Source organism: Haliaeetus albicilla, chromosome 11, assembly GCF_947461875.1.
Source record: "Haliaeetus albicilla chromosome 11, bHalAlb1.1, whole genome shotgun sequence".
Taxonomy (NCBI): Eukaryota; Metazoa; Chordata; class Aves; order Accipitriformes; family Accipitridae; genus Haliaeetus; species Haliaeetus albicilla.
In genome coordinates, this window is record NC_091493.1 from 16,813,991 (window position 1) to 16,840,963 (window position 26,973).

The following is a 26,973-nucleotide window of genomic DNA, read 5'->3' on the forward strand; positions in this document are numbered from 1 at the left end:
ACACAGGAATGGCAAGAGAGGTGCTGACAGGCATCAGGCTTTCATCTTTGTGTCTCTGGGCCACCAGAAGAGCACTCAATAGCTACTGTCATCTGATGGATCAATGCTGCCTGGAAACTATGTGAAGCACATCTGGCTTTCAGTTCCCGGTGGACAAACATTCGCAGCACAAAGCCAGCTCCGGGATGGCAGTTGTTTGCATTCCTAGTACCAAACTCAGGAATGCAGAGGCATGAATATTCCCCACCATGTGAGCTGGCTACTCAAGAACAGCACAGCAACAAAGAAAAACATTCCTTGCCATTCCCAGTGCTGTTTACAAGGCAGATTTCTGCTTTCAAGACAGACAACTCAGCACCTTTTATAATGTTCTTTGGCGATAGCTACATCTGCTATGTGGGCCAGGCTTACGGGATCTACATCTGCTATGTGGGCCAGGCTTACGGGATCTACATCTGCTATGTGGGCCAGGCTACGGGAGAGAGAGCACAAAAAGCAGAGCGTTTGGCACAGAGGACCTGACCCCCACACCAAGGACATCTCAGGGGGTTTTGCTTCAGACTAACCCTGCAGATTGGACATCCCTGAGCAGCAGGAGAGCAGTGCCGGAGTGCTTCTTTGCTTCAGTTCCCTGCATAAGGAAACCTGATCATGAGCTCCAGGTCTGCCAGGTTGCCAAAAACACAGCAAGTAGAACAGTCCGCTTAAAAGCATGCTTCAGACCCAAATCAAAATTGAATATGCATGTCTCAGTTAGCAATTAACTCTAACAAACTGATTTCAACGTACAGAACAAGTGGGGGAAAAGCCCCAGCGGATCTGGCTACAGAGATGCCCCCAGCCCCAAGCACAAGAACCACGTTTCCTCACGCTTCCCGCCTACAGGAAAACTCTAGCCTCGCCTGTCGCAGCAGGAGGACTGTGGCTGGCCAGCCATTTTCAGCTGTGGAGCGAAGGGCACAGCTGAAGATGTGCTCACTGGGGATACGGGAGTACCTGCCAATGAAATGCACTTCGTGTGGCGAGGACTTACCACGTTTTTAAAATACTGGTTGGTGCAACCGGAAACCCCGCACCTTACCCTGATGGTAAATTACTGTAAACTCCGCAGAATAACCCACAGAGTGTAATTTCTCACGCTGCGGCATAACACGGGGGGGGGTTCCCCTCAAAAGACCTGCCGCACGGCGCAACCCCGCCGCCCCGGCCCGGGCTGAGGGCGGGCGCTGCCCCCCGCCTCCCGCCGCACCGGCCGGCGCCGCCAGGTGGCGCCATCGGCCCGGCGCGGGCGGCGCCCCGGCCGGCGGGACCCGCGGCGGCGGAGCGGGGGGCCCCGCGCCGAGCGGCGGCCGCTGCCCAGGCGCCCCCGGGCCTCAACGCCTTATCGGCCCTTTTGTTCTGGATTCGGGTCAAAGCCCGAGGGAAACGGAGCAGCCGGGGCGGGGCGGGGGCTGTGCTTGGGAGCGCGCCCGCCCCAGGCGCCCTGTGCCGGCCGGGAGGCGCGGGCACAGCCCGCCGCCGCTCGCCCCGCCAAGACAGAGCCCAAGCGCCCCCAGAGGCACGCAGCTGGGGTAAAATCCGACCCCCCCCGCCCAAACACAAACACCCCTGCCAGGGGTAACCCCAACCCCGCACTGGTGCACAGGGCTGGGGCGAGACCCCACCACCCCGCCGACGCCTGCTGCAAGGAGGAGCCCCGACTGCCCACCGACACGGGGGGGTGGGGGGCGGGGGTAAGCCAGTCACCCCCAGTTGCTCCCACCTGGGGTAAACCGCAACTGCCCCGCCAACAAGCGCACGTGGCAGAACCCCGGCGGTGCGGGGTAAGCCCCAACCAGCCCTCCACCATTCACGTCTCCGGCGCAAATCCTCGTACCGCCACCAGCACTGGCGTGGCCAGTCTAAACCAGCGCGGCCCCAGCAAGGCTGGCCGGGTCACATCTGCTTACACCACCTGACGATCGGCCTCTTTCAAAACTCGGCCTCCCGCTGCTGCCGCCCTCCAGTTGCGTCGCTCTGGCTGATGCTTGCAGGTCCAAAGAGGATAGGGGGTTATGGTTTATAATTAACACTATTAAAAATAGACTTTGAATAAGTTGAACACAGAGAGGCTAGAAAGCTGTTGTGCAACTGGCACGTTAGGAGGAAACAGTGGTGTCACTCGAACAAAGGTAATCCAAGACAGCGCAGCGCGGGAGCTTCAACTACCAGGCAAGTACTTTTAAGCTTGTTTACAAACCAACCCCAGTGAACTCAATACATGCACTGAGCAGCACGAACCTAACCACAGCCAGCTCTGTGAGCAGCAGGACAACTGCAGGGCTAGGCCAGGTTATCATCTCTGCCGTCCTACTCAGAAACTCTAATATTTTGAAATTCTAGTTTGCTGGATTCCCAGGCTGAGGACCTCTCGCTGAAAAAGATGCTTAAATTCGAGGGGTTTGGTTTTTTAAATACCAGTCCAGCTTGTGTTTAAATTTCTTGCAGATCTATCTTTAAGACAATAGCCATGAAACACTAGCTGGGTTTCCTTCTTCTCAGCTGATGTTCACAAAACTGTTCCTGGGAAGGGAGAAACTGGCCAGCCAGTTACACTGGAGAAAATGTGAAACCGACTATGAATAGAATGCTGTGCAGTTCAAAACAAAACCGGGGGGGGGAGATACTAACTCTTTATAGTTTGGGGCTTCTATAGATTATTTATAACTAGGATCGAATTTTCAGACAGAAATGGGATTTTTTATATCAACAGCCTTCCTCAGAACATTTTTATTGAGGAAATATGTTTGTATGGCTGTGGAAGCCATTGGGATGCTTGGAGTAAAAGAGTACAGAAAGAGAAGACTGGGTTAAATTAATTCCTGCTAAATACCTACCAGCAGACTTGTTGTCTATATGGGGAGCTGGAGACAGAATTGTACCAGGGTAAAAAGGATACTGTGTCTATTTATAGCACTGCCTTCAACACCATAGGAATTCAAAGGAAAACTCCAACTCAGCACACAGTCTTCTCATCATCTGCTTCTGTCAAGATTAAATCAGGGCTGAGATCATTCCCTTCCCCTGCAAATCCCTGCTAGGAAGGATCTGTTCTTTTCTGCAAGTAAGGAGCTACCATGGTACAAAGCACTCCAGAGCTCATATGGTGTGGGCTCTGGGAGTCCTCACCCAGCCAAATGTCACCTCTTTCCTCCTGGTAGTCAGGGGAAGGGGAGAAAAAGAGCCTCAAAAGCCTCAGCACTTCAGCAGGAAAGACCGAAGGTGTTTCACCTGCTCTGTATGCCTGCTCCCCGTACTGTTCCCAGCCCTTCTCCTTACATCAGGTATCCTGGGGCAGTTGCAAACAAAAGGGTAGCATACGTCCAGCACGCTCCTGGTGCCAGGCGGCAGGGAGGGCAAGGGGAACAGGGTCCTGGCACAGAGCCGTGGACACTCATGGTGTCACTTACTGAGATGACGCCCTTACCCTACAGGGGTATGTGCCCTTCTTGCCACTGCAGGGCCATCCATCTCTGGGAAGGAGTGGGCTCCAGTAGGTGGGTGGGGCACCTATTTATCGGTAGAAATTCTCTCTGATGTTAAGAGTACAAATGAGACCAGCCTTGGAAAAGGTATTAGCAAAAACCTGACTGCCACTCTAAAAATAAGGCAGGCTCCTGGAGTTCCTTAGCTCTACTCTTCTTTTAGCATCATGGTGCCTCAGATCTTTCCTTCTCATCTTCCACCTTCCAGTTTCTCTTTAATAAGAACTGCTCTTTCGTTCTTCACAAAGCACTACTTACTCTACTCTCTCAGTGCTCCTCTTTTGTAATTCTGTTATCAAGCTGTCTGCTAGGTGGGGAGCAGAAGGTGCAGGACTTGGTGCTGCCTTTGAGGTACAGGTAATTATTATGTGCATCTGTTATTGTGGTTGCTGCCTCAACAGGTGGAAAACATGCTGTTCTCTGATAGATTTGCAGCAGTCTGTGCTCCTGCCTTGTCTTTTTTCTAAAGCCAGTCATGTGGTGTTCCTAAAATAATAAACACAGCCTCACTGCTGCCACAAAAAACCCTGGTAAATATATTTTTATGGGAATGAAATATTAAAGGATTGGAACAGTTATTCATTGAAAGCAAAATATGAGCAGTAAGATTGGGTAAAGATTCAAAGGCTGGTTTGCTTCCTTTCCCTGGGGCATATCAAAGCTGTACTGTTTGCACTTCAGAGATGGATAGTGGGGAATTACTTAACCCAAAATGATGGAACCAATTCAGACTATAATAATATAGCATGAGAGTTTCTCACATTACATCTATTCCCCCTACTGCTGGCTATATTCTGCCTTCAGATTCACGTGCACAACTCTCATTGGATTCTGGAGGAACTGTATTTGAAGCCAAAATGCATTTCATTGTCTTTCCGAAGTCTCTCTACGGTTTAGTTGCTAAATCCTGAGCTCAAGGACTGGGGACAAAGCTTGTCTAAACATTTCCCAATGTCTGTGTCTGTGAGATTCCCATCTGCTGCGTTTTATTTTGAATTTCATGTTCCTACTTTCCTAAAAACACAAAGCAAACCCACACATTTTCTCTGCCCTGGAGTGCAGGAATCACCAAATTTCCCAGCAGGTCCTCTCACAATATACAATGGATCCAAGTTTGTCTAAAAATGCTACAAGCCCTTTGTGGGGTAGAAAGGGAGGAGACCAGAAACATGTGCCAAGTTTCTGAGTGTTATGAGCACTCCTCATCCCCCAAAGGGACTCCATATCCTGTTTCCTCTCTCCCAAAAATTTCACCTGGCTTTGGGTTTCATTAGGAGAAATACACATTGCGCGAGTCCAGGCTCTAAGTCTTTGGTTCGTGCTTCCTGCTGACGCTGCAGAGAATACAAGAGCCACAAAAGCTGAGTCTGACCTAGGGGCTTGTCCTGGTTTCAGCTGGGATAGAGTTAACTGTCTTCCTAGTAGCTGGTACAGTGCTATGTTTTGAGTTCAGTATGTGAAGAAAGTTGATAACACTGATGTTTTCAGTTGTTGCTCAGTAGTGTTTAGACTATAGTCAAGGATTTTTCAGCTTCTCATGCCCAGCCAGGGCACCTGACCCAAACTGGCCAACAGTGTATTCCATACCATGTGATGTCCCATCTAGTTTAGGAACTGGGAAGTGGGGGGCAGGGATTCGCCGCTCGGGGACTGGCTGGGTGTTGGTCGGCGGGTGGTGAGCAATTGCCCTGCGCATCATATGTACATTTCAATCCTTTTATTACTACTGTTGTCATTTTATTAGTGTTATCATTATCATTATTAGTTTCTTCTTTTCCATTCTCTTAAACCGTTCTTATCTCAACCCATGGGTTTTACTTGTTTTCCTGATTTTCTCCCCCATCCCACTGGATAGGGGGGAGTGAGTGAGCAGCTGCGTGGTGCTTAGTTGCTGGCTGGGGTTAAACCACGACAGGGCTTCAAATTTACTACAAGAGCAGAGCAAATTAAAGGGAGAGCACGTTAAGCAGGTGGGGAGATTGTTGTTGACCAACAAATCTTCATTAAGTTCCCACACCAAGGTGTGCCGCACCTCCGATGAAACTGATAATTGTGTCTCCCTCTGTGTTTCAACTATTTCTCCACCAGGCTTAAAAGAAATTCAGACTTGCTTTAGGTCTCATTAGAAATAAAACACAATATTAATCCACCTTGCCCCATGCATGCACCCAGTTTGGAGGTGTTGGTGCATCGTTCAAACAGGCCAAGTTCCATTCTGTTCAGCATCAGTTATTTACTGCCCCGGTTTTTGCTAGCTCTTTTATTTACTGCCAGTGTCTCACAGAGACTTTGTTCACTGTTTTATGGTAACTTTCTGGATTACTGGTTTGCATTACCAAAGACAAAGTCTGAGATCAAGTTCCTGGCACTGCTCTCCAGATGTTTCAGCTCAAGAGCCACCAGCATGAACCCTAAGAGTTCACATGATTTGCACCTCCCCACAGCAAAGCCTGTGCTCGGCATAACAGCAGCTTTCACAGGAATAGAGCAAAGCCCTTTTCTGATACTCGTGATGGAAGGGAGGCTACCACAACTGGGGCCTCTGACAGCCTTCCCCGCAGACCACTACTAGAAATACAGCTCCACAGGTAAAACTCAGGTGCCAAGCTACTCTGCTGTATAGGCCCTAAAAACACTCCGCCCAATTTAGGCCAAACATAGAGAAGTTTGAGGAAAAAGTGCAAGGGAAAGCAAGGGGAATTAAACAGCAGTACTGAGAGTTATACAGCTTTAGCATCTGCAGCATACATGCAGAGCAGGAACTTCTGCCACAGACTGTCCTTGCCCTAAGGTAAGGTAAGAAACATTTCTCTTCTAAATATAAGGTAAGAAACAAAAGGTACATGCACATACAGCATGAATGAGGAAGTTAGCCTTCAGTATAATTTTTTGCCAGATAACATTTTTGGTGGCCAAACTATGTGTTGGCCATGGAGATTGGCTGTACCCCATACCATGTTGTCCTCCCAGTTGGATAACACTTGAAAAATGCAGATGGGACTCAACCTTTTCTGTATCAAAGAGAAGGCATTGAGTATTTGGGTTTATGCAGCAGCACCTCAGTACGCAGGCTGTTACTGGTTCCCAACACTTGGGCACTGCAAGACAACCTCCCCTTCATAAAGCTGCCTGCTGTGTCCCAGGCAAGACTGAAGAGTGCAACCACAGCAGCTACCTTCGAATGGGATTGAAATTTTTTGCTAGTGGTTAATTGGCTTCTATGCTCTAGGAGAAAATGTATTCTGTTCTTTTTGTACCAGGTGATCTATGACATTTAGGGGCACATATTTTTAACCGCTAGTTTGTTTTAGAAGTATGGTAAGAGTTAACCTAAAGGACAACTGATTAGAAATACCTGTAATCCCAAGAGCGAATGCAACTGCTGGGAAATTCTAGACCTCAAATCAGCTGTGCTACAGAACATGATGAGTTCCTATTTTTTTCCCTTCAGCAGACTTAGGAGTGAGATTTTACAATGAGGAGCAAGCAATTTGCTTAGCTGACTTGGGATTTCATCTCCTTCCGTTGCATCTCTTAGACTATTCACATAGCAGCAAGCAAGTCTAGCTCTGTTCAGTCTCAGTCTGGTCTCTGTACTAACTTGATTTATTGTTTTTAGTTCTCAGATAGTATATTATGGTATACCCCAAAGGGTCTGATTAGAACTGGCCAGTATTTTAATGATTTATGAGGGGCATCTGGGACTGCATGGGTAGCATACATGTTGTGTCACTGCTATAGGAGGAGTTTGTATTGATCATACCAGCATGTTCCAAGGCAAAAGCGTGTCAAATTCCAATAAGCTTTAGTTCACAAACCTGATTTGACAGGTGGCCAAGCTTATACTGGGACTGACTGTAGTTCTCATGGTGGGAATAAAACAAAGCAGCTGGATTGCTTCTAGCCATTGCATTATGAGAGGATTTCCATTCCTTTCTCTTGTTCTATTTCTATCTTGCAGTGCTTAAGGAGGTGTTTATCCTTCTGAGTTCTGTAGCCAAAAACCTGGGCAACGGGAGCTTGCTATCAGCTCTGCGGTTTATCTTTTTGCCAGAAGATACTGGTGAGAAATACAGGCTACTGGAACTAGCCTTCCAAACCTCTCCAAGTCCTGCCATGGCTAGACTTTCACATTGGTAGAAAGTCTCAGATCAGAGAGGCTGGGGCTGGGGTGAGAGAAAGAAACATGAAGAAACAATTAGAAAGGCAGTGCAGTTGTTTTTAAGCCATAATATCACAGCATTTAATAAGGAATCCTGCTATTTTTTTAGGGAATATCTAAAGAAGTACTTTGCAAGCACTGAAAGAAGGGTATCAGGAGCACAACACTGGGATATAGGGTTTCTGTGTCCTTGGTTTGATTTTGCACGTTCTGAATTCTATTTTGAGCACCAAAGCCAAAATCTGCCAAAGCTTTCCTAGGAAACCTCGTCGCCCAGCATGGGAGTCCAAACTTGACCATGACTTTTGCCTCAATGTAAGCTGCCTTTGACTCACTAGGGGCGGGCACAGCTTTTGACCCAAATTAAACCCGAGAGTGACCCTTTATCCAGTTTCAGCCATCACTGCCAGTGTTTGGCAGCACTCTGCCCCTGGGTTGCTTCCCAGCTCAGACTTGTGGAGAGATGTAGAAAAATCATCCAACTTAACTTTACCATCTCCACCTGTGCAGTGGGAACAGTAGTGTCTTCCTCACAGGCTCACTGTGATAACAACTACAAAATGCATTCCAGTGCTCAAGAAACATCAGGGAACCGCAGCTGCCTACCTCCTGCTGTTTGCCATCTTCCTTCCTAGCAGGTTACTCAACCCTCCTGCTATGCCAGTGTAGGGATAGGTGTCTGCTGTCTCCTGTAAGTTGGGAAGCATAGAGCTATCTTTGTGGTACTGGTAAAGACCACAGGACAAGAACAAACAGCAGTGAAGCTGTCAATGCCCCCAAACAGAATGGACCCCCAAAAAAGGCAATATATTGTTTTTAAGACAGAAGAACATACCAGAGCTGGTCACAGGGGAGAAGGGCTTTGCATTGTGCCATCCTTTCGGTTAAATCCTTGGGGCAGAAACCATTCATTCGTAATGGAATTTTTTTGAATTCTGAAGCCTGATGTTTCCAGCGCTGGGCTGGAGGACACTGCTATATTAGTTATTGTTATGGCAGCCTCATTCACCTTCAGAAATGGCCTGCTAAACTCTGGTGGGGACACAGGACACCAACCTAAAGGACTGCATTACAACTGGGGTTCTGTACAAGGCACAGCACAGGAAATCCTTGGCCTCTGAACATAGCTGAAGCAAGAAACAAACATGACATCTGCCCCAGATCATTTTGGAGGTGACCTGGGAAAATCAGATCAAGCTAGATTAAGAGTATGCAACACGGAGTAAGCCTGAAGAGTAAAAACCATGGCTGAGAGACTGGAAACAACACCCAAGTGACACTTTGTCCTTCTTCCATTAAGCTAGATGCAGCGCGCCCAGCAACCTGTCTGGCTTTCTCATGTTGTGTTCAGCTGGAACGGAGATGTCCAGGTTGACAACCCTTACAAAGCAGACAGTATGCAAAAGAGTGTAGTCGCAGGGCTGCTTGGCAGTCGCAGTTTCACCCCAAACAGCCACAGAGAGGGAGCAGAGAATGTACCCTGCAGTGTACAGCACTAACAGGCTCTGCCTCCCACACAGTGACACTGCTGAGGCTGAAATGGATTCACTGCAAATGTGAGCCTCCAGTCCACTGGATCTGCTTTAGAGAAATGGACTCAGAACATTTCAGCCAGTCTGTGAATAAACCCAAGCTTGTACCTCTCCGCAGGGTCAGGCTGTACTAACACCATCCAGTAATGACAGCACCACATGCTTTCTGCAACTGCAGGCTGCAAATATTGGTAGAGCATCACTAAATGAAATAGCAGCCAGGATTTGTGTTGTTCAGGGAGCGTGAAGGCTTTGGAGTGGTTGTACCAAAACACCAGTTTCAGCCAGACAATCCAGCTGGTTACTGGCAGCTCCAAGAGGAAATCAAAGTGGCCCATGTTACTCCTGATTTACAGCAACCTGCATCAACTTGCCAGCCTGTCTTTCAGAAATGTTTCATCCTCTGAGTTTTTCAGTAATCTTCTGAGGGTCCTTCCAGAAGAAAAGAACACTTTACCCATTCAGAATATACCAGCTTTCACCTTGGACAAGTCATTGCTGGAGGCAATAGAGATACGGTGATGTAACCACCTTTGTGCACTGGAGAAGAACAGCCAGCCTTAACACAGAAGAACTGAGTTTTAGGCAAGCTTGTCTTCAAGTGGGAGCACAGGGACAGCAAGAATGTCTTGTGAATATAGCACATCCAAGAGCTATAATACTGTAGATTGGGATTTTTGTTTTCTCAAGAGGGAGTGAAAAATATCAGTACTGAATGGAGGAAGGAGTTACAGACTGTCAGAACCACTCATCGGTCAAGTTTGATGGCTGAAGTCTGCTGCAGAAGACACTAGCGATAATGTTTGATCTAGGAGTGGTGGCCTGGCAGGGAGCTAGAGAGACTCTCAAATATGGGCATGCTGTTGCAGTGACAGATAGCATGGAGATGTGGTAGAGGCATTTTGGACCAGCTACTGTCTTTGGGTCATATGCAGCGTGTCTGCCTCTCTACCAGATCAGGTTGGGTTAATGGGTATAAGGATGGACTTGGCAGCTGAGAGCACAGGAGTACCAAGGGGCTCCAGAGGGCCCAGTTCTGCAGCTGAACTTCTGTGCTTACAGCCAAAAGCCCTGCGTCTTTGCTGGGACTAGGGCTGGAGGGGAACTGACTTCCCTTTTCTTGCTTGCCAAGAGCCAAGTTCAGGTCCTTAGAGCTCTACAGGGCTCTCGCTCCAGCTGATGACTTCATGAACACCTAGCATCGGGAGGAACGCAGCTCCCCACGCAGCTTTAAATGTTTGTGTTTCCCTGCATATGCTGATGACATCATTGCCACCTGAGGGCCTGAACTCTGGTCTTGGCAGGTAAAAGCCTTTCGGGTCACCTTACATTGGGGTTCTTGCTCTCGATGCATGTTTATGTAATGATTTCTAGATGGCTGTAATTAAATGACTGTAAAGCACCACCTAAAAAGCACCAGTAATAAATTCTTAATAGCTGATGCTATAACAAGCAGTTACAAAAAAATATATCGTAACATGCAGATTGTTAACAGTGTCTGGGCCTGTTTAATGCACAGCTTTAAATAGTTACAATGCACACTATTAAAATGGCATGTAAAATTTGTAACTAGTAAATAAAAGGCCCAATTCAGCAACAAAATATACCCATGCTTCATTGGTGAGGAAGCTACAGAAAAGCTTGGGGTGGATGAGCTATCTCCTCTTATCTCTGTAATCCTTCTGGTGGTGCTACCTATCAGCCATGACTTCTGTAAAGCATACTCATGTGCCCACCCCTGCCTGGTGCAGATTCTGTCCCTGCCTTTGTCCTGACTCAGATATGTGGTTAGGATCCCATTTATATTACAAAAATGCAACTGTGTCGAGAAAAGCCTTGGTTTTGCATTTCATAAGGAAGGGGTGGGTCAGGGAAAATCCATTTAGGTGCCCATATTTTTCGCTTCCCTTTTATCCAGTCAAAGCTGCAGTGTAGGCAGTATCTCTTCAGAGATGATTTCCCATGGCTAAAGAATAAAATAAATATACATGCAAGACCCAGAAAAATTAGCAAAATCAGCAGGTAGCCAGGTTTTGCACATTTGGTACAACATTGCTGCACATGAAAGGATGGCTGCTTCTGTCTAGCCACTGTTAGGAACCACACAGATGGTTGGTAAATACAAGTGTACTAACCAGCTGATGACAAGAGAATATTTTATACTACAGTTACAGACAAAAATGAGGCCACCCTGCCTCGGGGCCTGCCTGCTGATGTACATCCTGAAACAGTCAAGACCATCAGGTCTGAGCCCTGCTGGCTGGCCCACAGACTTGCTATGAAAAAATTCGACATTTTTGAGGCTTCTGAGGCCTGGCAACCCATAACATCAGTGGAAGCCGTGGTAAATTCAGCATATTTGAGAACCAGGATGGGTTGATTAAATTTCTTCCTTACATTTGAGTTGTGCTTTGCATCAGAAATGTTGCTGCTGATTTCCCTGGATGTCACACAGAGGAAAGTTCTACTTGGACAGAGGAGAGGTGTCACCATCCCTCCCCAGTTGGGACAGAAAATTTGGTACCAATGCAATACTGAGGGGAAAAACCCCAAAACAATCAGATGTTTTCCTCTTCCTTGTGCTGCTCAAAGCTGTCCAATACAGACATTAATTTAGATAGTCTGCTCCTCAACATAGGCTCTGCATGGTCTCTTGAGAGTAAGTCCACCTAAATGGATTTTGCCAAGTCATGCCAAGTGGGTACCTTACCCTAAATATACAGCTGGGTTGAAGTTGTCGGTCTGGAAGCCTCTACTAAATTTGGAAGTGCTGTTCAGATTACATCCTCCAGCTGCTGGAGAGATTTTCTTACAAACAGTTGGCTCCTCAAATAACTCGTGCCTCCCTGGAAACTGCCTCTATCTCAGCTTTCAAGTCCAGCCAGTCCTACCTCAGTCATCGCTGTATTTGATTCATACCATCTATATCCCACAGCGCTCCTAGCAATTGATAAATTATGGCTCCAGCGAGACTATCGGGTTAAACACCAAGGAAGAAAGAATGATGACAGTAATACTTGTCATTTGTGTGGAAATGTAGCAACACAAACCCCTCTCTCAAACGTACGTTATCTTGGAGGAATCTTTCCAAGGGATAGGCTTTCTGAGAAATGTTTATGACTTCTGAATACACGATAGGCATGAACTTGACACAACCTACTTTGGCCAAGCCCTGGGCTTCAGCCTGGTCTTTTACCACTACAAATCAGTCTATCTGAAGTGCAGTCAGACTGATATCTTCACTGAGATGACAAGGTTACAGCACATACCAGCTCGAGAAAAAACAGGATGTAGAGGACTTTGTTCTCAGGATTTAAAAATTCAGAAATATTTTTACTAAAGCCAGAGGAAAATGGCCATGGTCTACTCACACACAAAAGCCAATACAATACCTAGAATGATTAAAATATTCAGTACATCATTCAAATGAGAGCATTAACATCCTTGTATTATACTCAAATTACTCCTTTACCTTTGCATTGGAAAACGTGAGGAAAAGCGGAGGATATAAAGGTTTTCTACTAAATATCCTAGACACAAGAGTTGTTTTTTCTTCCTGACTTTCCACAGCAGCATGCTGCAGGGTTTTGTGTCGCCCCATCTCAGCCTTCACAGCAGCTCCTCAGCTTGATCTCGTACCAATGTAATGCTAAATTGTGAAATTATACTGACTGTTGAGTTTGTTCTTATTTAATTAAATACTATAGTGTTGGAGAAATTGGATAAAGGTGGCACATGTTTCCAAGGACTGAGACACTGTCAAGGGATACCTGTCTCTAAAGGCCCTCTCCTCAGCACAGCACTGAACAGCACTAATTATGTTACGGATAAAGCTATAGTCACTGAATTAACTGAAAAACCACCAAAGCGTCCACAGTATATGCAGTCCACAGTGGCATTCAGTGCTGAGAAGAGAGCAAGTATCTCCCTCCAGACTATTTAGGCTCCCTGGGACCTCTCACAGGACCACCTTCCTTTCTTCCTGGGATAGTCTGTATATAAGGAACGATTGACGCGGCTGCTCTTGTAGCCCAGCTGCAGCAAAGCCTCTGATGGGTTTCCAGAAAGGCAGCTACAGATGCAGGCACGGTGTGGTGACACGTACGGCCTGTGTCATACTCTAGGTCACTCTAGATCATCAGAATGACCTTCTGTTCTGCAATAAGCCTCTTTGACTGCAATTCTCCTCCTAGTCATAATGAAGGAAATTCCGTTACACAGTTCAGATACAATTACAGTTGTAGTACAAACCAATTCAAAATTAATCTAAATATAATGGTAAAATTTCTCCTACGTGACTGAATAATTACTGCAATACAACTCCAGTAGGGCAAAGATCAGGAACATTTCATACGAATAACATTCAGAAACCAGCATTTTAAAACTGTATTGCTCATTCATACAACACACATCACAGAAACTGATCCACTACAAAAAGCGAATATAGAGGAATTGAGCTGAGAATCACTAAAAACATATTTTTAAAGTTAAGAACAACCACATTATTACATGTAATCATTTTCCTTTCACACTAATGTGTTTTAATCTATTCATGCTCCTTATAAAACATTACACAAAATTTTAATCATAGCATTGTTTTCTTTAAATATCTGCATTTCAGTAAATGACACTTGCATGTATAAATTTAGTGAGTTAAAACATTAGACTGATGCTAGAACTGAGCAGTCATTTATTCAGAAAAAAATTGCCTTGTTTTCCTGTCTGTAAATTTTCTACGGAAAGCTATTATTTTTTTCAGTGTATTCATTATTCAACATATTAGTTGAATAGTCCTACAGAAACTTCTCTGCTTTTGAATCATTCACAGCCTGTTAGTTCCCATTATTTCACATTTGAAATTTGAACCCCAGTCCTTACTTTTTATTGGATATAGAGTTTACATGAACTGATGCTGTTCTCCCATTGAAAAAATGTGACCACAATGCAGATGGAATAAGTTTTGTACAAAGCTTCAGTAGTTCATGCCTGTGTTTTAACAGGAGTAAATTCCTTAGCTATAATACAAGATCAACGTAAGCACAAGCTAAAAGTCATCTTAGGATAATTCTAAAGAAGCACACCCGTCTTCTAAAGACCGTTCATTATTCCACAACTTTCGATATCCACATAGCACATACTACCTTCTTTTGCCAAGTCTACACAGTTATGTTCCCTTCTAGAAAGACAACTTAAAAAAAAATCTCGGAAGGAGCACTTTTCCTGAGGTGTGCTATACTTCAGAGTTATCTGCCCAGCTGTTACAGGGGTGGAGTTATGGACCTGGAAAGCACAGCTCCCAGAAGTGCTATGTGACTGAGTTGCTGCCTGTCCCTCCCCATCTTAAGGGCAGCCTGAACGCCACAACGTTACCAGGACTTTTGGGCAGGGCCCTGTAATTCTTTGCTCCTGTGAGGCTTAGGAAAGCAAGGCTGACAGCAGCCTTCAGTCCTCTGAGGGTAGATAATATGAAAATAAAAGGATTTATACAGTGGAGAGGGCGAGAGGAAGGGATAAGTAAAGAAAAAAACCAAAACAGTTAAAAGCAACTTTATAAGGAGTGAGAAGTGCCCTAGAGTGGTCATTAGCCACACTGCAAGGAACGAGATACATCAAAAAAGGGGAACATTTGCTGCAGATATTATGAGGTGGGAATGATTGGAGGAGGCTGTTATTCTTGAAAGTATTTAATGAACTGGCAGATGGCCCTGTGGTCAGGACACAGGAAATGCAAGTCCCATTTCTGCTGCAGACCTCCTGCGTGGGATCAGAGAAGTCCTGCTGGTGTCTGAGATCACCAGTGGGAGCCGGGCAGACCTGGCACAGTGGGCACTGGGGTGGCCAGTGTCAAAGAAGCTATCAAAATCAATGGGAGATGTCCGCTCCAGTATGGGAATTCCTCCATGCCTCCTCTTGCATAAAGCCATCCAAAATGGGCAAGAACATCTGCTTTTGTTTTCACAGTAAAAGCTGACGCTGGAGGAGATACGCACATTTGGGAGGGGAGCACATTCCACAGTGGAGCTCTTTGTAATACAAACAATACAAGACCATCCTGGGAACATCATTATTTGGTGAAAACTTAATGTATTCAAGAGGACAAGGCTGCCTGTGAAGGTGGCAGAAGAAGGTGTACTGAAATAACAAAGGGCCCCTCTTGGCAGCTGGGTGGCAAAGCAAATCACCCAAAGTGCGTGGCAGAAGGGTGGCTTCTAGTCAATGTTCAGTGGCCTAACACTGAGACAACAGTCACTGCTTCCCTCCTTCATTTCTGTAGACATTTCAGGGACTTAGTTGCTCCATTTCTCCTTCAGCAAAACAACGAGATCCCAAAGCAGGCTAGTCCTCAGACTTTCTCTCTGTCTTTGTGCATGCAAAGATAAATAGTTTTAAATAAAATTACACGAAAATATGAACTTGGAGCTCGTGAAATTACCTTGATGGGAAATTAGGAAAACCTTTGACCACAGTTAGTGTTTGGAAAGAAATTGTCAGTGGCGGTGCTTGAACATGAATACAACCTATTTGTAAATGATAGAGATGTTCAGCAGAAAGATGGAAGATTTCACGTTTGCTGCCCTGGACTGTTCTACCCAAACCGACCCCTCTAATCATTTATGCAAAAGATGTTCAGTAGGCAGTGGCAGAGCAAGACTTTGACTCATTGACTGCAACTTCACCCATGTCCTAGACAGATGCTTCTGTTCTAAAGCTGCACGAGTTGACAGGCTTCCTAATATCTCTGTAATGCAGATGCTTGACTGATTTTTAGAACATAGAAAAATATATATTATTTAAATATTTTCTTAAAACAGAACTCTGTTAAAAATAGAATTTCCATTCCCCTCTTAAAAAAACATCCTCCCAACAGTTCAAATCTATAGCTAACACAAGGAACCACTATTTCAAAAGAAATGTACCACATGGGAACAGAGTAATTCCAAAGATAAACTGATGCCTAAAATAAGTGTTTCTCCTTGTAATTGAAGTAGTTACTTCAAGATTAGAAATAGGATAGTTCCTGGAGGGTGCAGAGAGGAGAGGAATGCAAATGAAATGACCTATTAAAAAAAAAATTAATGCTCATATAAATGGCAGCTGGAATCACTATAACTTACTCATGCAGATTTTTTCTACCGTGAACATTTGTCATGAGGACAAGTATGGCTGGTAACTACCACCAGAAAGAACCAAAATACTCCTTACAGAGTTTCCCCTGTTGAAGCTGACGATTAAGAGCTAACCAGTAAACAAGATTTTGCATGACCGGTTCTATTCAGTTTGTTGAGCAAATTATAGAAGACAAATTGGATAAAGTATATATAAGGAAGTCCTAGTTACATGGTTAAAGAAAAAGCTCAGCATACCAAATTAGTAACTTGTTTCTATACCCACTGAGTAGCTACCTCTATACAATAAATTTTCTGTAGCATTACCTCTTTCCATTCAAAAGCAGAACTCTCATGCTGGCATATTGAGGACTGGGCTGTTTCACTGTGGTAGTAATAGTGTCTAGAATTCCGGACAGTAGTATGAACTTTCCCACTTCCTATGAAAAAAACTTTAAAAAATATTATCATGAAGTTTTAATCAACTGTTTGACATACCTAGAAAGAAAGGTTGAGTAGTCAGGTCAAAATAAGCCTACTGAGGCCCTCAGCCTAGTAGTTTGCAAAAGCTTTCATTTCCAATTTGCCGTAATAATATAAAAGCTTATTTTAGAAGCACAGGCTTTGAAATCATTGTGTGAACAACAACACGGGACTATGAGAGCCACTGGACTGTCATTGTTTAGAATGCAGTGGTATTCCCAAGTCCAGTCACGGTCCCTGCTGTGATAAGCATATAAACACCCAAGAGAAAGACAGTATCTGCCCCAAAAAGCTTACTGCTGTAACTGTGGGCCAGCTTTGTGAGGGGGTAAGGGAAGGTGAGGGGAAGAGAGGGTGACCTCAGAAATGCCTCTGGCTGGTGGTGAATGTCTGCCCTCCACCTTTCAGGATGGCCTGGGACTCCCTGTGCAGCGGGGACTTACTGCGCCCCAAGATCAGAAGTGCCTCAAGCCGGACACCTGGCAGCCAGGGCAGAGCCCGAACACCCTCCCTGGAGGAGCTGCGGCGCCTGCTCTGGACACGCGCGCACCCCACGGGGCACGTGGATGAAGTCTGGCCAAACCTTTACGTGGGAGACCTGTAAGAGAGAGGGAAGGGTTGAAGGTGTTAATGCAACTCTTAGCCCCCACCCTATTTCCCCCCAGATCTTCCACTCTATTTAAAAAAAGAGAGCTAGGCACTAATTTGGGGACCCCTCTAAGTGTGGAGCAAGGCTGAACTGTGCATAGGATGCTGTAGCATAGAGAAAAGGCATCCTAAGTATCCAAAAAGAATATTCCCCCTCCTGATTTCTCCTCCTGCATTAGTACAGGAGTCCCACACTGCAAGAGCCTGGCGGGGCCACGGCATCAGTACTGCAGGCAGTCACGCCAGAGCTAGGTAAAACAGGACCAACCTCATTTTCTCTTCATATTGTCAGATGGCATCAGTCCCCTGAACTGATGGATGCTCAGCAGAGGTGACTTGGTAAGAAAGCAAACCAGAAAACTCTTGGCTCGTGCAGAAATATCACCACCACCATGACCTGTTTATTTTTCATCAGTCGAGAAGAAGAACTTAAACTGATGTTTGGGAGAAAAATGCAGGAAATGTAAAAGCCAGTTTCTTAACGAGTCACTTCTGTCTTGAAGCATTTTGGTGGACAATTTGGACCTGATCAGCCTGTCAGAAAACAGCCACTACAACTTCAGGTGGTTTTAACAAATGGCACCACCAGCAGCATGTTCTACCCCACATTGTAATGCAGCAGGCGAATATAACCCACCGTCCTTCTTCCAGGTACGTCGCTCGTGACAAAGCGCAGCTGAGTCGAATGGGCATCTCCCATGTTGTGAATGCTGCTGCTGGGCGATTTCACATCAACACTGGACCCAAGTTCTACAAAGAGCTGCCTGTGGATTACTATGGAGTAGAAGCAGAGGACAACCCAAACTTTGATCTCAGCATTTACTTCTACCCAGTTGCTCAATACATAAGAGCAGCACTGAATTCCCCAAGAGGTAACTAGACCATCTGTGCATGTTGCATATCTTCTGCACAGGAGACAAGTAGGGCAAGTTATCAAATAGTATTTGGCATAAACCAACCATGTGCAGATGTGCGTAAGAATGGAGATACCCAAACCGAGTAGTGTCACACCTGCCTCCTGAACTCCCAGAGTGAGTGGGAGTTCCCCTGTTCCCCTGGAACAGGGAAGGATGCACCGAACAAGCTTTCAAAGGGGTTTTCCCTCTGCCTAGTGCTATTCATTAGCAAAAGACAAAACAGCAAGTATTCTTTATTACCTACAGGGACACACTGACCTGAGAGGAGGCACATACACTTGATCTTTTCAAATTAGTGATAGGGTTTAAAATAAAAGCTGGGATGGTGTAAAAAGACAAGGGCAAGCATCATATCTGAATAAGAAGAATCAACTATATTCCTACAATCTGTGCAAGTCCTACAAACACAAGATAGGGAAGAACTTGCTGGGAAGCAGTACTGAAGAAGAGAACCTAAGCAACACCACCAGCCAGGAGATAATATCACGCTATTGGTGGAAAGAATATAACCTTGAAATAGGCAGATAACCCACAAAATCCTTGGACTTGCTAAACACAGGCCAGGTACATTGCCAGAAGCCTGGGGCTAGTGGGGGATCATTACCATTAAGGACAAACCTTCACAAAAGCAAGTCTCCACTGTGCCACAAAACTGTACGGGTACCCACTCAAAAGTGATTTATTAAGAGAACAGTTATACACTCAGCAAACTGTTTTGCTTGCATCATGGTGAGCTTTAATATCAATGAGGGTCCTAAAATACTAACTACCCAGCTTAATCATATGCAGCTAGTAGATCTGATCCACACCATACAAGCTAGGAAAGGCAGACACAGTAACTGAAAATAGCATACCTCTGTGCTAGATACCTCAGCGTTTACTAGTGTTTGGAGGGCTTGATCTGTCCCATTAGGAAGTATTTGCCTTTGTGCAACTGAGGGCTGCATTTGGATTTTAAAACCACTAACATACTTGGGGAACTTGGATCTGCAACCATTTCTATTACAGCATACGCTATTTGCAATTGAATCATTATTGGTGGTGCTCCAGAGAAAGGTAAGATCCAAAGTTTTTTCATGCATGTGTAAAAAAAGCTAAAGCTCCAAATGAATTGACAAAAGACAGAAAACAACAGATGAATCGTGGTGGCCGCAAAAGCAAACAAAACCAATGCTTTGCAAGGTGCATGCCCAAATACTGAAAGTTATGAATGCAGAACAAGTTAGGGCTCAAGGCAAACACAATGAACTTATCGTGTCTAGAGTGCACATTTATCCCTACTCCCATGATTTTAGATATTGCTTTACTAAACTCCATATGGAAGCAGTGTTCTGGGAATGGAGACACGGTGAAATTCATTCATATACAGTCCAGCTGTTGCTGACATTCATCATTTTAAGGAAACTACAACAGTTTAGAAAATATATAAACAAGATATTCTGGAAGCATAATTTCCTGAGGTACAGAAATTTAGCAGCTAAATACCCATGACCTGTGCAGGGATGAGACAGGGAGGAGATTGTTACTCACATCATTTAGAAGAAGAGAAAAACCAGCATTTATTATAAGCAGTGATGCTGAACAAAAAATTATACAAGATGACAAAAGGCCTATTCATATTAAATTCAGGATATAACGAGGTACTTCTGTTTGATTGAGAAGTCATTTAAGACTGCTGCTTAACTATTACAAGCAAATTCAACATCTTTTTTTTTTAATGGAATTAAATGATCTTTTCCACCTGGGAGGATAAGTCAAAGTTAAGACTATACGAGCCACAAACATATTTAAAACTCTGAATCAAATTCTCATTAGAATTAAGTAAGAACTGTTACTCCTATCATGCTTGAAGAAAAATGCTTTACAGCAGAAGTCCAGAAAACAGCATGGACAGGTTTATTCCAGATTTCTACCTTAGCTGAACAGAATACATCTTTAGTGATGTAAGGAATTTATTTTTCAGGCAATTTCTTCAAATGTGGATGCCAAAGCATGAGCAAAAGGAAGTGGGGGAGCGTACACTCACATGCTCCTAATTGCAAGCTATTCCTGTCACAGTGGTCAATGGCTGCATCACACCCTGAACGACTTCCTTCATCATCTTTGTCATACAGATTAAGAAATACATGCACTACTATTGCAACCATGCCATATAAGCATTATTTTATGAACCCCGCTTCCTTGGCTGCCTTTCCTTTGGCATAGCCCTGCTGTTCCTTTGCCCACATAACAGAGCTGTTTGGGAAGGCTCAGCCAAGAGCAAGCAGATGCACGATCTGCCCACTTCTCTGCAAGGAAAAACATGGTGTCAGGGAAGTACTGGCCTTCTCCCGCATGCCCATGCTCAAGGGGCAACACCTCAAACATCAGTCTTGCCCTTTTGTATGGCCATCTGTACAATCTGCATTTTTCTGGAGTGCAGCTAAACCTAAGTGAAAATCAGCAGGGTTTGGCAAAGTCTAGCAGAAGAGATAAGGAGAAAGAACTTGAAAGCACACCACGAAAACTATTAAACTAACACCGTGCAGAAAGAAAGATTCCCAAGTAGAAAGCTTCTCCTTTTATTGACCTCCTAACACATTTAAAACAGGCAGGTTAAAATCACCCATTAACTTCCTGAAATGGCAAACCCTCTCAAAAGCGTTTCCCTTCTTTCACTTCACTGGAGCGAATGAAAAACCAGGCTCCCTCTCCTGCTTCCTTCTTGGTGGTGGTGGTGGTTATGAAAGAAGCTTAACTTAGGAGAAAAGGTTGCATATATCAGTTTGACCTCCCACTGTCCAGCAGATGACAGCCCTTACCTGTTCCGGGAGGTGTGAGGAGAAGGGACACGCCACCATTTAAAGCCCTCTGTAGGCTTCTTGCTATTTTCAGCTGTGACAAAATAGACACCTGGTTAATCAAAAAATAGACAGTTGATTCTGCACCTAGCTACATAACAGTGGCTAAAACGTAACAGGAGATGAGAAAACTGTGGTGGAGTGGGAAGAGCCCATGGGGCCCACTAGCTCAGCTGAGTTCTCCTGGTGAGCAGCAGAATTCTTCTGGATTCAATGGAACGAGGGCAGCTGGGGCGTTCACTCTGGGTGACAGATCTGGAGCCTGGTCTTAAGCCAAATTGAATCCATCCTGCAAGAAAGCAAGGGCTAGTTCAGGACATTTAGCTCAGTTAATGATGAGTAGCAAAAGGACAATAAGATATTATGTGTTTTAATGACTGATTTGTTCAACAACATTGAATTTCCCAACTTGAATTTGGCCAACAAAGTTGAATGTGCAAACTTTATCCCTAGTGCAAACCCTTTGATGTCAGTAGAGTTACAGCAGGCATGAGCTGGATATAATATCCATAATCCGTTGTTAAAAACCAAGTGTTATTGTTCTGCACAAATCCCAGCCAGATGAGAGTTATTGTCTGCCTCTGCAAAAAGTAGCTTGAGATGTGCGGTGCAACATTTCAAATAAGGATTGCAAGATTTAATAATGCCAGAAGCTAAGTGCCCCCACTTCTCCTCAGTTAATCCCATTATTCCTAAGGGATCCCTTTACATGCTCAGAGAGAAGGTTGCAACATGGCCCACTAATATAGGATCAGTCCAACTTCTCTTTGCGCTGTATGTTAAAACAAATGGGGGTGGGGAAGGCAGAGTTGAAGGATGCCAGCTTGTGGCATGGATTCTGTGGTACAGAAGATCTAGTTATGACCTCCTTGCCCATCCCATGACAGGGGCATGCACCACGACTGCCCCTGTGAACACTGCTTTCCTAGGCTGTGGTCCAGCAGCCACATGGGAATCCGAGCCTCGGCGCTGGGACGGTGCATCTCAGCTGCCTCCCGTGAGAGGCTGATGCAACACACTGTTATCAAGCCCACTGCAGTCAGCCCACATGGTGCAGACACGCTTCGGGTGCTAGTCAAATGCAGTATATCATGGTGGGTTCGGAGTGTCACTTAACCCATTTACAGCTGCTGCTAAGAAACAAGGGTTTAAGCCTGTAAACAGAACCAAATAGCAACACAGCTTTTGTTTCCTGACTCAAGTTTAACATTCTATTTGTTTGCTACAAATAATCACATAGTAAATTCAAATCTGCTTTCATTAGAGCAATTTTATGTTAATTAAATCATTTTACATGACTGATTTATCTGCAACAAACAGTCATTTTATTGTCAGTGTACTGGCATTTATCATAACCTCTGTGTGTAGTGAAACAAAGGCTAACAATGTGGAATAGATATTGCACATGTAAAAGAGATAATATACCTGCATCCTCATGGGAACGAGTGTATTAGAGAACCATGCAGGTTAGGTCCAAGGTCAATAGTTGGGGCTTGCCTAGGTTTTTGCTGAGACACCTTCTACATCTAGTTGCTGATCTAGGAGGACTCTTTGGAAGTGCAGATAAGCCAGGGAAGAAAATTCAGTGTGTTCTTACTCGCCACCTCCTCCTCTCAGACACAGAGTTAGATATACAATGGTAGAGAGACAGCCTGTACAAGCAGGAACCTGGAATTTGTTCTGCTTTCTGTACCCCCAAACAAAAACATATCAGGCAGTATTTAATAGCAGCATCCACACCTGTGCTCAGCTTGGTCTTCAGTTCCAGACCGCAGGTAGGGCTGAGCATTTTTCAAGGCAGAAGCCTCCATCTGGGTGGAAAAAAAATGGACCCAAGAACAATTTTATAGAAATTAGGTTCAGAACAGCAAGCCTTCTGTCCCCCCATCCAATTTCTGGCCAAATTTTGATTGAATTTCAAAATATTTAGTAATTCAAAATCAAATCCAACATCAAGGCCATCTCTTTTTAGTTGTTTTGGGTTTTTTTTCTCCCTCCTGGTGCAGTTCAAACCATAAATAAAATGTCTTTGTTTTTTAGTTGTAGAGTGCTGGCAGCTTAGAAGTTTTCAGACCAAAAAGAAGAAAGCAGTTCTGGTTCCAAGAAAATTTTTCAGAACATGTTGTTCCTTGGCTTCTGTTTTCTGGAGTGTGCATTAGGGTGTGTGTCTGGATTTCGCGAGTCCCTGCCACTACGTTGCAGCCAGGCCTACTGCAAACTACTGAAGCATGGATTTTCCAAAGACCTTTTGGACTTAGCCCTATTCGCAGTATTTCTCAAAGGGAAATTGTGTTCCTGACTCCTTTACGTGACTTTGAAAATCTCAGACCTGGCTTATTTGAGTCTGGAGTGCCTCCTCTGCGGAAGACAATCCAGCATACATATCCCGCAAGATTGGTGTGAAGGCTAATGATAGTGCAGCACATGGAAAAAAAAAAAAGTCTAGTGAAAAATCAAGTTAGCATTATTTTTTAGCAGGGCCACAAAGCATTTCTCCACATTCCCATAAAAAGTAGGACTTCACTTCCAAGAATCCCCATGGAGTTAATGGACTTGACAGGTGTAATGTAACTTGAATAATGGCATCAGTATCTCAAAAAATTCTGTGAAGCTGTATCTGAATGGGGAAACACAAAGAGAAATCACTTGATCTTCTAATTCTGCAAAACTGCCATTACATTGGAAAGACTTCTTCCTTCCCTCAAAGGTTTTGATGCTCAGTCCAAGTCTGCTGTCACCAGAGCTGTTTTCACCACTTCCTTGGAGACTGTATTTGTCCCTTTATTTCTGCTGAAGACACATCTATCTTTAGGGCTGAGCTCAGATTTCTCATGCCAGGATAATGAAAGGTGGCTGTGTCACATACGTTGTGGAATTCAACACTTCTCTCAATCTGCTGGCCAGAGCAGGTTTTAACAACGCATGCTCGCACTCTCTGAGCATGCGGCTATGCCATCGCGATTAGTCAGAACTGGAACGGTTGCTAAATAAATACTCTGTCACAAACAAAATGGGATTTAAGATTAAAAGCTGTGCACAAAGTACCCAGAATTAACACCCAGGGAGATGGGGACAATCAGTCTGAGGTCTTTGGCTGGATCTAGGCTCATCATCCAACAAGGATATTTTTGTCTCACTTACCGGTAATAGAGAAATTAAGATGCTGTGAACACAAACAAAACAAGGAACTAGCTTCGAAAAGCTGTCCATTCTTTCTACCCTTCCTTACATTTTACAGAGAAGCAGCATCTGAGATACTTTATTCCATGTCTAAGGGAAAAAAAAAAAAAAGCAACATGGGATAGTTTTTGCTTGTTTTAATCTTTTTCTGGATATAAATTGTCATGTTGTTAAATCACATTTTGTACAGCTATACACTTAGTAAACAAGGGACTACAAATGTGACAGTCTAAAAAAATTAAAATATAAAAAAATGCAGAAAATATTTTGTTCCAAACCTGTGAAGATTTCCATTGAAGAAGTGTTTGGGAATTTTCATGGGTTTTTTTTTTTAGCTGCTTTAGTGGGAGACAGAGCTCTCCATTAGATGCTCAGAAGTTCAAAACTGATTCTAATCACTGGTTCCTTCAATAATGCCCAATTACCGAGCCACGGTCTCTGTGAAAAGACTAGACCTGACTGCAGCAAAGGACAAGAGAGTTTGAAAATTTTCAGGCATGGCTATAATCAAGTCAAACAACAGAACATTTTTTTTTTCCAATTAAAAATATCTCATTGAATCATACCATTTTTGTGAAAGTTGAAGCACTTTACAATATTTACAAGATGCAGGTTTTCAGGTTCCAGAATGAGCTCCTTTTTCACATCCAAAGGGAAAGGACTACAAACCTGAATTTTTCCATCTGAAAGCAATCCTTCTGACAAAATTTCCTTTAATTTCACATAAGACCATTTAAAAAAAAAAGTTTATCTCCTTCTAGCATGGGTCAAAGACACATATTAGAAACCTGGGAAGCAGTCATGACACAGAATTGCATTTCTTAGGCTGCTTCTGTTAGTCATCACAGCAGAAAAACCAAAAGCAGAGCAGAGGGAAGGAGGAGCTATACTCCTAGATCCCTGAAAGGTCTTCCCTGAGGCTCACTTACAGCAACATGGAAGGACTCATGATATTACTCCTAATGGACTCTTAATGAAGATGCAGACGTCATATTTAAATCCCCAGGAAACTCAAAACATTTCATAAATTGTTTCTCTAGTGATCACCTAATACAGAAGAGAAGATAAAGGCATTAGGGAAGGATAGTGACTATAGATGTACAGGGTAGGCTATAGAAATAAAAAAAACCCATAAGTAAGTTGGTGCAGATGGCATATACAAACAGGAGCTGTTCTTAATGGTAACACCCGTTTTCTCACACACTTCCAACAAGGTCTGGGCAGCAGTCAGCACCCTCAGAAAGCATTAGTGCCCAAAGCAAAGAAGAAAAAAAGAGCTTGTGGAAAACCAGGAGTGTTCCAGTAATAGCAGTGAGCACTCCTGAGCGTCGCACATTTGAAATCCCAAGTTTGCAGGCCCTCTGGTAGTAAGTAACCTGCTTCCCATAGCACAGCCTTCAAGCATGAAGACTTGAAGCAAGTACATCACTCCCCAAACCACATGTGTGCAAGCAGGGACAGCATGGATGGCAGGCTGGGCAGGAGGGCTAAGGGCCATCAGGCTGGCAAGCATGGATCCTGGAATAGAATTATGAATTTTCTGTCCCCAGCCATTAAAAACCCCACTGTTCCCCAACCAGCACTGCACCAGGTCTGCTCTGCAGGGCTGAGCACACCTGTTTGCTCAGCCCCAGTATCAGCACTGCTTCCATATCTGCTCCAGCACGATAACCTCTGCCATTCAGCCTCCTCGCATAACTGCATATCTCTCTCCTTTTTCCAGGCAAAGTACTAGTTCACTGTGCAATGGGAATCAGTCGATCTGCAACTCTTGTCCTCGCTTTCTTAATGATCTGTGAAGATATGTCCCTCGCTGATGCAATTCAGACTGTGCGCTCACACAGAGGGATCTGCCCCAACTCCGGCTTTCTCAAGCAGCTTCGGGAGCTGGACCTCCAGTTAGGAAGGGGGAAAGGCAGAGGAGCAGAGGCCTGCTAGTGCCTGGCACTGGACCAAGAGATGCTGCTCTCACTGAAGGCAGTGCAAGGATGCTGTCAGGACTGCTCTGCAGTTGCACTGAGAAACTCCTTGGGAAATGGCTGAGCATGAGCAAGCTGGTAGGAATTCAGTATGTATTTTTTGGATAAGCCCACTAATTGGAAAGAAAATGAAATAAAGAAGGATTCAAACTGGCAGTTTAGCCCACCTGGGCCTGTTTATTTAACTACCTGTTGGGCAGGGCATAGGGAGCAGTTGGGTTTTCATGCAGAATTAAAAGGCAGCACAGCCAACTTGAAAAAAGACTTTTTACTTGCTTATAATTGCATTTATATGGCAAGAGGGGAAATGGCTGAACTAGTAAAAAGAAAAAGAAAGCATGAGGGTTTTAAGCAAATCTTTAACATTTCACATCCAGCTGGCGTAGGGCAAGACTTCAGGTTTTGCAAGCTGACATGCTCCTTTAGTCTGACATGGTGACATGAGCCGGGATCCAGCTCAGACCTTGGGCTCCCTCTCTTATAAGCCATGGAGGCTCTTGCCAGGATCTTCACAACTCCTTTTAGCTTCAGGTCTATGGCAAATACTCAGAACTTAAAAAGACCATGAAATCCTGAGGAGCCAATACTGGAAGTCCCAGCCA

The 26,973-nt window shown here is 44.5% G+C and overlaps 1 protein-coding gene across 2 annotated transcripts; it reads left to right on the top strand.

Moving 5' to 3' along the window:
* The first annotated feature begins 1,783 nt into the window (after window positions 1-1,783).
* On the top strand, window positions 1,784-26,527 carry LOC104317430 (dual specificity phosphatase 13B). Of its 2 annotated transcripts, none has more exons than XM_069796278.1 (4): window positions 1,784-2,204; window positions 17,209-17,407; window positions 18,107-18,327; window positions 26,116-26,527. In XM_069796278.1, exons 2-4 carry the CDS (start codon window positions 17,217-17,219, stop codon window positions 26,328-26,330), a joined length of 627 nt encoding a protein of 208 aa, XP_069652379.1. In that variant the 5' UTR covers window positions 1,784-2,204; window positions 17,209-17,216; the 3' UTR covers window positions 26,331-26,527. The 2 variants fall into 2 exon arrangements, with proteins under 2 accessions (XP_069652379.1, XP_009916534.1); XM_009918232.2 differs by having other exon boundaries at window positions 1,785-2,211; window positions 17,216-17,407.
* The last annotated feature ends 446 nt before the right edge of the window (window positions 26,528-26,973 follow it).

Excerpts from the sequence above, each read along its gene's own strand:
- LOC104317430 (XM_069796278.1), top strand. The coding sequence starts at position 17,217 with ATGGCCTGGGACTCCCTGTGCAGCGGGGACTTACTGCGCCCCAAGATC. Across the intron at positions 17,408-18,106 it reads AACCTTTACGTGGGAGACCT|GTACGTCGCTCGTGACAAAG; the intron begins GTAAGAGAGAGG and ends TCCTTCTTCCAG. Across the intron at positions 18,328-26,115 it reads AGCACTGAATTCCCCAAGAG|GCAAAGTACTAGTTCACTGT; the intron begins GTAACTAGACCA and ends TCCTTTTTCCAG.